At 44.6% G+C, this 12,185-nt stretch overlaps 1 protein-coding gene across 1 annotated transcript in view; it reads left to right on the forward strand.

The window, feature by feature from the left end:
- dock2 (dedicator of cytokinesis 2) overlaps positions 1-12,185 on the forward strand; it is a 185,008-nt gene that overhangs the window by 80,567 nt on the left and 92,256 nt on the right. The window contains 1 exon segment of the mRNA XM_079839088.1: positions 10,407-10,549. Within this exon segment, the coding sequence (XP_079695214.1) occupies positions 10,407-10,549 (143 nt within the window).

The raw sequence follows: 12,185 nt of genomic DNA on the forward strand, positions 1-12,185 counted from the left end.
ATGCTGACATTTACACTCGCTTACAATTTAAGAGAGAAAACATTATGTGAATAGATTATTTTGTTAGTGGCTCTTCAACACGAACCCGTGTGTGCATCCGTCCCATCGGTCCGTTTTGTGTATGTCAAATCAAATCAGTCATAATCAACAAATGTCATTTCTTATTTTTACCGTGAGTTACGTGAGGCAAAATTAGGTAGATAAACTGAAAATCATGGCATTTCGACACAACTTCTGCTCACGTATTTGAAAGCTACTATTGAATCACTTATGGCCTACTAGCTACGTTCTGCCTTAAGAACAAAGTACAGAGTTAGTTACAAACTAGCGAGTTACTAAGCCTCTAGTGTGGACTTTATGTTCCAATTTAAGAACTTATGACCGGCTGGTGCAACCCTACCCTGATCACTTGTGAACAGATCATCCTCTTTTCATTCCTCGCAGAAAACAAATGGCATTAGACGGATGTGTTTAAGACAGACAGAGAAAACAATAGAGTATTCTAAGAAAGGTAATTGGCAGATGTGCAGCATTTGCCATTATTCATTTCCATGTTCCTTGAATTTCAAAATGCATTATTTGTAAAAGTCATCCAAGTGATGCATAAAGCACTTTTGGCTGTCCACTAGCGTGGCTCTGGGCCAGGATCAGTCCACAGTAATGTAGAGTCTGTTGAGTAAGTGTTTTTTCCTGTTAGGTAAGAGCGTTTCAGCTCAGCCGAGAACACTGTGAGCGTGAACTCCTGACGTGTAGCGTGTTCGGGTCATCCTAGATGTGGCATGTGCACGTACACATGATGCTAAATGTGACAGCTCTGTGTGTGTTTTCATGTTTTAGTGGTTAATTATGATCATGGCTGTGATTAACACACACTCGCTGAGCACTGCTTCAGTCCAGAAGATGAAAGGGTCAGTGTGGCCTTGAGAAAATGCTCGACGGCACATTTTTCTGTTGTTCTTGGCGGTGATATTGATGATGGAACGGGACACTATAAAAAGCGACACCAGTGAACCCTTCATGAGCTCAGATCGCTCAATATTCCCTCAGGGACGGATCCACAGCAGCATTTATCTCTCTCTCAGAGGAGTCCCGCTCTCCATCGCTCTTTATCTCACAGCGACATTAAGTGTGACAAATCCAATTACCGTTCGCCTCAGTAATTAGCATAAGTGCCTACGTTTATGATTGTCATTTATTTACCAGACTCAAGGTGCAACAGTACTGTAAGCATACGTTAAACTGCCCGATCACTGCCGGGATGTTCTCCGCTCAGGCGGTAATCATGAGTGCCGGAAACTCATTGCATTTATGAAATCTGCTTTTTCTTGATGCATCATGGTCGCTTTAGAGAAGAGCTCACCCGCTGAGACTCATTTTGAGAGATGGCGTTGAGAGGAAGGGTGTTTGTGTGGGAAGCTCAGGTCAATGGCAAACGGCTCTTTTGACCTGCGTAGATGTGAATCTCTTACAGAAAGTTTTTTAAAGCCACCATTAATCATTTTCTACTTTTTAATCTTAATAAAAATTGTTCACATTTGAATACCCTGATTCTTATATACACCGATCAAGCATAACATTTTGACAGGTGAAGTGAATAATACTGATTAATGGCACCTGTTAGTGGGTGGGATATATTAGGCAGCAAGTGAACATTTTGTCCTCAAACTTGATGTGTTTGAAGCAGGAAAAATGGGCAAGCGTAAGGATTTGAGCGAGTTTGACAAGGGCCAAATTGTGATGGCTAGACGACTGGGCCAGAGCATCTCCAAAACTTGTAGGATTGTGGGGTGTTCCCGGTCTGCAGTGGTCAGTCTCTATCAAAAGTGCTCCAAGGAAGGAACAGTGGTGAACCGGCGACAGGGTCATGGGCGGCCAAGGCACATGGGGAGTGAAGGCTGGTCCGTGTGGTCAGATCAAACAGACGAGCTACTGGAGCTCAAATTGCTCAAGAAGTTAATGCTGGTTCTGATAGAAAGGTGTCAGAATACACAGTGCATCACAGTTTGTTGCCTATGGGGCTGCATAGACGCAGACCAGTCAGGGTGACCATGCTGACCCCTGTCCACCGCTGAAAGCAGTAACAGTGGCACGTGAGCATCAGAACTGGACCACGGAGCAATGGAAGAAGGTGGCCTGGTCTGGTGAATAACGATTTCTTTTACATCACGTGGATGGCCGGGTGCGTGTGCATCGTTTACCTGGGGAACACATGGCACCAGGATGCACTATGGGAAGAAGGCAAACCGGCGGAGGCAGGGGTACACGTCTGGCACTGCAGGATTTGAGTCCCTGGCGGCGTAGTGTGTTACTGATGGTAGCCTTTGTTACTTTGGTCCCAGCTCTCTGCAGGTCCTTCACTAGGTCCCCCCGTGTGGTTCTGGGATTTTTGTTCACCGTTCATGTGATCATTTTGACCCCACGGGGTGAGATCTTTCCAGGAGCCCCAGATCGAGGGAGATTATCAGTGGTCTTGTATGTCTTCCATTTTCTAATAATTGCTCCCACAGTTGATTTCTTCACACCAAGCTGCTTACCTATTGCAGATTCAGTCTTCCCAGCCTGGTGCAGGTCTACAATTTTGTTTCTGGTGTCCTTTGACAGCTCTTTGGTCTTGGCCATAGTGGAGTTTGGAGTCTGACTGTTTGAGGTTGTGGACATTTGTCTTTTATACTGATAATGAGTTCAAACAGGTGCCATTAATACAGGTAACGAGTGGAGGACAGAGGAGCCTCTTGAAGAAGAAGTTACAGGTCTGTGAGAGACAGAAATCTTGCTTCTTTGTAGGTGACCAAATACTTATTTTCCACCATAATGTGCAAATAAATTCTTTAAAAATCAGACAATGCGATTTTCTGGATTTTTTTTTTTCTCTTCTCATTCTGTGTCTCATAGTTGAAGTGTACCTATGATGAAAATTACAGGCCTCTCTCATCTTTTTAAGTGGGAGAACTTGCACAATTGGTGGCTGACTAAATACTGTTTTGACACACTGTAAATACATGCATACATACATAAAAAATGGTGTTTCAGTAACAAAGTTCGGGAGGAGCACGTTCAAATGATCTATCTAATCATCATGTCATTCCAACCAGCTGTCAGCAATCAGTAATCAACATGTCTACCCAATCAGCACAAGTGGAGGATCATATAAATACCCAGTCAACTCACCAATGTTTCTCGACAAGTTTTGCAGCATTTGGTCCTTACCAGCCGTTACAATGTCTGAGATAGAACTTTATCCATCCGATGACGATTCTCTTGTTGCCCAGGATCCCCTACAGCATCCCACCGATGCAAGGAGCACCCCGATTCAACAGGACACAGCACCCGAACCTCCAGCTTCACAACGCGGCCGTCGGCCCAGCCGCGCCGCCTCCCGTACCCCGAGACGCCGAGGCTTGCCATCGCCTCCACCATCAAGACATCCATCATCTCCAGCTTCCTCCTACACTTCAGCATAACCTACGATTCCAGCAATAGAAAAATGGACCGTGTTGGGGTTAAGGCAAGCGCTAATCAGCGCTGACGTGCATTTTTCTAGAAGAATGAATAAATCTCAACTATACAACCTGTACGTGTCTCTCCAAGCAGCTTCTCCATCTCCAAAATCCACTCCACTTTCCAGAACCGCCAACAGGTCAAGAAATCACAAGGCTCCAAACTCACGGTCTCATAAAACACCCTCTCCGTCCCTCGCAGGACCGGTCCTTCCTCGAGCGCCAGTCCGCTGCAGCAGGCCTTCAGCTAGCCTGGGCCGCGCCCCAGATCCCGCCGCCACTGCCACCGCTGCCGCCGCCGCCACCCAGCCCAACTCGTCTCTCTGCTCCGCCGAGCTACAGGCCGCAGCCTTTTCCAGCGTTGCACCACAGCTCACAATGCCAGCTTCCTTTTCCCCAGGCTGTCCTTTCAGCGTGAGTATGATTCCGCCAGCAGCGCAGGCTCCGCTATCACAGCCTTTTTCTACCACTTTTGCTAACCCTTTCCCTTGTCCTTGGCCTGCAGCCCCACCATCAAAATTTAGCGCGAGGCTGCCTCCGCTAGCGGTGCAGGCCCAGTTGCCTTTTTTTCCTCCCCAACTTGGCTCTTTTCCCACTTTTCCCGTTCCTCCTCTGCCGGGGGCCGACCTAAGCGAGAGGTTGCCTCCGCAAGCGGCCTCAGCTCCAGCTTTCCTTCCTCCTAACACTTTTCCCCAAACTCGTTCTCCTTTTACCTTATTTTCTGCGACACCAATGCCCATCCCGCCGAATGCTACAGCCTTGGAACCTCCCCCTGTTGCCAGCAACATCAGAGCACAGATCCTCACAGGTGCGGATATCGATTTATCTTCCCTTCTTTCTTTACTCCCTCCCTCAGTTTCAGATCGTCAAATCGACTGTGGTGATTTTGCAGTCACTCTCAAAAACCCAGCACATAATTCATCCCGCATTCTTTCATTCTCTGAATTTGCTATTGCTTTCAGCCGTTTCAGCGAAATAATTTGCGCTGCACTCCCCCACAGGAGACGAGAATTAAACGACTATCTCGCGATAATTGCAGAGCTTGCGTTATCGTATGGAGGGACCCATTTTTATACTTATCATAAGCTGTTCTCAGCAAAATGCGCCGTCCGTATAGCTCAGTGGAACCAGTGTCCTTACTGGGGCGCTTTAGACACAGAATTACACAACAGAGTGTTCCTAGGCTGCCGTAAACATTTCCTGCGCGGTTTGCAGATCTGTTTCTCACTCCACCACAGCTTGTCCTTTGATTAACCCTTCAAATTCCCCCAGCACGGATTCACCACAAATAAAATCTACCAGTTATGTCCCGCGGCCAGCAAACATCAATTTCAACGACTCTTCCATCGATTCCAAAAGAAGAAACACCTTTTCATCCAGCAGTCAAGTCTGCAACAACTTCAACTCGGGACGATGCTCACGACAACGTTGTCGTTTCATGCACATTTGCAGCTATTGTGGCGGCGCTCATGCCCGCACAATATGCCCTGTAAAAAGAGGCGTAAATAAAGATTCAAAAAATTACCTGTCGACTCCCGTGAATTTTTCCCGTTTGTCTACTGAATTGTCTCACCACCCTAACACTAACTTTACTGACTATTTACTGTCTGGTCTCGAGCACGGTTTCAAACCCGGCGTGGAAAGCCTCCCAACTCAAAGTATCATATGTGACAATCTCCAGTCCGCTCTCGCTGAGCCTGATACAGTTGATATTCTAATCAATAAAGAAATCGAATCCGGCTTCATGATCGGACCCTTTAACACTCCCCCTTTCGAGTGTTTCCGCATCAGCCCTATCGGAGTGGCCACCAGGAAGTTTTCAGGCAAAAAACGCTTAATTATCGATCTCTCAGCCCCTCACAACTCTCCGTTTCCAAGCATAAACAGCCTAATCTCGCTTGAAGAATTCTCTCTCAATTACCACAACATCGATCAAGCCATAACCTTGATTCAAGATGCGGGTCGCGGCGCTTGGCTCGCCAAAGTCGACATCACTTCCGCATTTAAAGTGATGCCAATCCACCCAGATTCATGGCATTTATTCGGCGTACGCTGGCACGGAAAATTTTACTTTTCTGTACGTTTAACTTTTGGCTGCAAAAGTAGCCCCAAGATTTTTGACATGCTATCAGAAGCTATCTGTTGGATTCTTTCCAACAACTACTCAATTCCCTACATAATTCACTTGCTTGATGATTTCCTAATCATCTCACCACCAGGCTCCATCCCGGCTGCACATCTTCTCACAGTCCAAAAGGTCTTCGCTGAGCTCGGGATTCCAATCGCCCAAGACAAAACCATGGGCCCAGCCACGTCCATCGAATTTTTGGGCATTAACTTGGATACAGTTAACTTCCAGGCCTCACTTCCCAAGGAAAAAATCGACAGGATAATTCTGGTCGCATCCACCCTCCTAGACAGTCCAAACTGTTCCAAACGTGAGCTACTATCCCTGCTCGGCCACTTAAACTTTGCGATGCGCATCATTCCGCAAGGCCGCCCTTTCATCTCACATCTCCTCTCCCTCGCATCTTCAGTTCACGCGCTAGAGGACCAAATCTCCCTAACTAGTTTGTGCTGCAACGAGCTCAGTTTATGGATAACTTTCCTTAAACAATGGAATGGGCTGTCTTTTTTCTATAATAATCTGGTTTCTCTCCCTGTGGATATTCAACTGTTTACCGACGCAGCTCCCTCCATTGGTTTTGGGGGATTTTACCAAGGCCGTTGGTTCGCATCCACATGGCCCACCCAGCTGTCAGACTCACCACAGTCACTAACATCCTCAGCACTGTTCGAGTTGTATCCTTTAGTCGTAGCAGCCTTCCTGTGGGGTAAAGAATGGTCCACGAACAGCATTATAGTGCACTGTGACAACGAAGCAACCGTGCATTGCATTAACAAAGGACGTTCACATTCCCCCGCACTAATGCCTCTCCTGAGACGCCTCATTTGGATTTCAGCCTGTGACCAATTCATCATAATTGCAAAACATATTCCTGGGTCCAAAAATCAAATAGCTGACTCTCTCTCTCGTTTTGCTTTCCAGAAATTCAGGCTGTTAGCACCAGAGGCGGACCCATTCCCAACCCCAGTACCTCACTATTCAGAGCTGATGTTCCCATAAACCACCCATTGAAACCCCTCCTTGACGCCTCTCTGAATTCCATTCTTCAAGCCGTTTCCCCCAGAACCCTCCAATCTTACTTAACTGCATGGAAGTGTTTCAAGTCTTTCCACTCCACATACAACCTGAATTTCCCTGATTTTTCTTTGCTTACCATCACTTCATTCATATCTCATCTCAACAGTATTAAGAACCTCCAAGCCAGCTCCATCAAGGGTTATCTAAGCGGAATTCAATTTTTTCACAAACTCATTTTTGGTCTGCCCTCTTCAGAAATAGCCAATTCACAAACATCCATGCTCATCAAAGGCATCCAAAAAACCCAACCCACCCACCCAGACGCCAGACAACCAATAACTCTAGATATACTCACTAAATGTATCTCCACCCTCCGCCGAGGCTACCACTCCACCAATACCTCCCGCACCCTGGATGCAATGTTCATTTTGGCCTTCTTCGGTTTTCTCAGAAGCTCAGAACTCACCATCACGTCCACCTTCAACCCAAAGGTCCATCCTACAATTTCTGATCTATCAGTGCTAGATGACGAAACCATGTCTTATTTCATCAAACAAAGTAAGACGGATCAAATGAAAAAAGGCCATTTCATTTACATTTTCAACCTCCCATCACCAATCCAGCCGTACCAATCCCTTTTAGCTTACCTACATTTCAGAAGCTTGCAGACTAAATTCCCTTCTGACCCACTCTTCACAGACGATTCCAACCGCCCTGTCACACGTTTTTGGTTCCAAAAACACCTCAAGTCCATACTGATTCAATCCGGCATCCCAGCAGACCACTTTTCTAGCCATTCGTTCCGCATAGGTGCAGCAACCACAGCCGCTAAAAAAGGCCTCTCCCAGCATCAGATCCAAGCACTCGGTCGCTGGTCGTCAGAAGCTTTCAAGAGCTACATTCGTTCTAATCGCTTCCACATCAAAGAAGCCCAACTGACTCTAATCAGCTAAATCTGTTTCCATACAGCCAAACCTACAGGATCTCCGCATCTGCTTCATTTCAAGCAGTGTTATCAATTTCGCTCCAACAGAAGCTCAGTTTCTCCATCCAACCAGTTTTACTGCCAAAGCAGTGTCATCTCTTTCATTCTAACAAAGCCCAGTTCTCTGCCCAAAAGGTCTTCACTGCCGCAACAGTTCCGTGTCCATTTCCGTTCAACTTGCCTCTACTGCCGCAGCAGTGTCATCTTTTCCGCTCCCGCAGGAGCCCAATTCCCCGTACAACTGGCTCACTGGATAGTTGGAAAGCAACTTTGAAACAGCTCGTCTCCACTGCCGCAGCAGTGTCATCAACTCCGCTCCCGCAGGAGCTCCGTTACTCCATTCCAAACTCGCTCCACTGCCGCAGCAGTGTCATCAACTCCGCTCCCGCAGGAGCTCCGTTACTCCATTCCAAATTCGCTCCACTGCCGCAGCAGTGTCATCAACTCCGCTCCCGCAGGAGCTCTGTTACTCCATTCCAAACTCGCTCCACTGCCACAGCAGTGTCATCTTTTCCGCTCCCGCAGGAGCCCGATTCCACGTACAGCTGGCTCACTGGATAGTTGGAAAGCAAGTTGGAAACGGCTCGTCTCCACTGCCGCAGCAGTGTCATCAACTCCGCTCCCGCAGGAGCTCTGTTACTCCATTCCAAACTCGCTCCACTGCCACTGCAGTGTCATCTTTTCCGCTCCCGCAGGAGCCCGATTACACGTACAGCTGGCTCACTGGATAGTTGGAAAGCAAGTTGGAAACGGCTCGTCTCCACTGCCGCAGCAGTGTCGTCAACTCCTCCGCTCCCGCAGGAGCTCCGTTATTCCATCCAAACTCGCTCCACTGCCACAGAAGAGTCATCTCTTTTGCTCTGGCTGGAGCTCAATTCTCCATACAACTGGCTCATTTGATTGTTGGAAAGCAAGTGAAAAATGACTTGTCTCCACTGCCGCAGCAGTGTCGTCAAATCCGCTCCCGCAGGAGCTCGGTTACTCCATTCAAACTCGCTCCACTGCCACAGAAGAGTCATCTCTTTTGCTCTGGCAGGAGCAAAATTTTCCATACAACCAGCTTATTAGACAGTTTGAAAACAAGTTGGAAAGGAAGGAGTTCGTTGCCACTGCCGCAGCGGTGCTATCTCCATCCCCAGCTGACTACCAACGAGGTTCACTTTCTGATACCACGACCATCAAAACCTCAGACGATGACAAGACTTCCCGATCCAGTGACGTACCCTCACCTTCGATTGGCACAGCATCAGTTTCATGCTCTGCAACTTTTGGGGGGTATCAACATCATTTACCGGCTGCTGTCCCATGTTAGTTGCAATTTTTGGGGGGAGTACTCTGGGTTCGGGCCAAATACCGAGCTCGGAGCCCTCTCCTCGGACAGCACGCCAAATACGCATACCATTCTTTCTATCTGACTTATTTGTAAGTGTGAACTCGTGAAATGATGTTTCAGTAACAAAGTTCGGGAGGAGCACGTTCAAATGATCTATCTAATCATCATGTCATTCCAACCAGCTGTCAGCAATCAGTAATCAACATGTCTACCCAATCAGCACAAGTGGAGGATCATATAAATACCCAGTCAACTCACCAATGTTTCTCGACAAGTTTTGCAGCATCCCTCCACCACCCCACCTTCCTCACACTCACCTGGTTACTTCCTAAACCAGACATACGGGGGGAGTACTCTGGGTTCGGGCCAAATACCGAGCTCGGAGCCCTCTCCTCGGACAGCACGCCAAATACGCATACCATTCTTTCTATCTGACTTATTTGTAAGTGTGAACTCGTGAAATTATGGTAAAATATTAGAACCATTTATATATGTCACCTTTATTTCTATAGCACTCAGTGCATATACAACAGTTTGTTTCAAAGCAGCTTTAGTGATAAACAGGAAAATAATGATTCAATGATGCAAACACACTTCAATTTTGCTATAAAGCAGCTTTAAAAATTAAACAGTGACATTGAGTCAATAATATTGCTGAATATGAAGTGTCCCCAATAAATTTAACTTTTTCAAAAAACTTAATTTGGTATGATTTATAAGCTGTTTTCCTCATTGGGACCAAAACATTTCACTACAAGGACAAGGATTTCGGACACACACACATTTTGTGTTCTGCACTATTTTCTTGATCTCTCTTTCTCTTTGACTGTGGCTCTCTCAGCAAAAATCTGATTGATCAACGTTGATAATCCGTTGGTAACGAGCCAGAGTGTAAATGAGCTTTTAATGTGCTAGTTTTAAGAGGCAGAGGAAAAGGTGTTTGAGTGAGAGTCAGTCATGAAGTGCATGAAGTGAACTCACTTTAAACTCTTTGGTTTGGATCCAGACAGGATCTGTAGAGCTGTCAAACAGACCTCACCAACACTACAGCATTAAACTCACTCATAATTACTGTAGACAACTGTAGTCATTTATTTTTTCATGACCATTTTGTTCCCGTTGATGCTTCTATACATTTAAGAATTCAATATGTAAATGACAAAGTGCTACATTTCCAATATGTCCATTCTGATTCATATGTATAATTTTTTTGACATAACATTTTGTACACACACATACACACACAAATCCTGGTGCCATGTGTTTCCCAGGTAAACGACGCACACGCAATATTTGTTTTTACAATTATTATTTTCATATTTGAAATTAATATTTAATAAAGTATTACATTTATTATTACTTAATTTTTTTTTTTGGAGACTTTAATTATTTAGCTATTTTATTTCATGAGTAGACTGAGTTGTTCCGTTATGATGTCATTTGCAGACTGCCGTGACATCTTGTTACCCATGATGCTCAGGGAGCTGAGCGAAGCGTTGGCTGTGGTGGGGGATGGGCATCAGGACGAGAAGCGGAACAGCGTTGAACTCCTGAACAACATCCTGGAAGTGCTCAGCCGTAACGACATGGTAAGAGCCAATCAGAGATCAGCACACTAATACACCAGCCAATCACAGCAGGAGTCAGTGCGGCAGGAAAACTGGAGGGTTTGTTGATACACTCAACCAAGACTGTGGATGTCAGGAGAAATGTCCTTATTTTATTCAGTACTGAAAAAAAGGATGATTAAAAATATAAATATTTTAGATTATTAATAGATTATAATGTTGCTATCATTCGCTGTGATCTAAATTTCATGCTTTTGCACTTTTTGAGTAGGAATTTGGAAGTTTCTGTGGATTCAAATCTTCCAACATTTTCCGAGGATTATGATTATGATTATAAAAATGCATCTAATCAAAAACACACACACTCACCTAGATGTAAAACATGGAGCAGGTTTTTAATTACTAAAATGGCACCAGATTACACTCGGGTCCTTTGAAGTCTGATGCTCTAATCTCACTTTCTGAAACGGTGATGCATTTAGACACTGAACTTCCTGAACTTCCACTTCCAAAGAAACTAGTGAGACGGAGAGAGAGGCAGATAATGAAAGAGGTCAGGACACAGACGTGTGGTTATCAGTGCTGCCTTTTTAGCCAAAATTGTTGCTCCATCTCTCACACAAAAAGTCATTTTGGTGTGTGTGTTTATATCAGCACTGGTCCTGCTGCTCTTAGGGGACAGTTCTGGGTTCAAAACAAGTGAAGTTTTATCGACTAGTCTGTGGCATAAATATGCAAATAAGTCTATTACTGCATATATTTCTTATTTGAAATTCCAGTGGATGTCAGTGGGGTCAGATTTAAATGTTGAAATGTGAAGCTTAGAATTCAGCACTGGAATTCATCTGTATATAAATATGAATGAATATATATATTAGGGCTGTAAAAATTAGCGCGTTAATGCATGCGATTCATTTTTTCAGTTTAACGCATTAAAAATATTTAACGCAATTAACGCAGCATCCGTTTTTCCGTCATCCTTTGGGTAGTGTTACATTATACGATCACTCTCTTATTCAAGCAAATGCTTTTAAACCAATCAAGCTCCACAAGACAAAGAGAACGTCTGTGAATGTCCTGACTATGACACACACAACGCACAGAAAGATGTGCGCCAAAATTGAGTTCTCTTTCACACTTGAACGAACAATAACTCACAGAATTTTGCCGAAATGTCTGTTTTGTCGAGTATTCTCATAAGAGCAGTCTTAAATGAGTTAAGCAGCTTCTTAAATGAACTTAAAGAGTTGTGAGAAAAGTTCTTAAAAGATCTTAAAGTCACAGCAGCCTAATAAACCAGTTGCTGTGATGTCTGTTATTAATGTTAATCAAAGAACAAAGGTAATAGAGAAAATTGTAGCTCTAATAAGGATTAATCCATAATTAATGAATCATTTATGCAGTTGAGACAGTAAAGTGTTTGATAACTCAATTTATGTAAATTGATATGAAAGCCACAGGTAAATATGACATTTATTATAATCGGTTTATGTGAAGATTGTTTTAAGTATGTTTAACATTAATTTGGAGAGTAACGCTGAAATTATTACAGCATAAAAATATTTAAAAAATATACTCTGATGGTTTAAAATGCAATTAACTACAGAAAAAAATGTGCCATCCATCCATCCATCCATCCAATCATCTTCCACTTGTC

This window comes from Gobio gobio, assembly GCF_949357685.1.
Source record: "Gobio gobio genome assembly, chromosome: 16".
Classification (NCBI taxonomy): Eukaryota; Metazoa; Chordata; class Actinopteri; order Cypriniformes; family Gobionidae; genus Gobio; species Gobio gobio.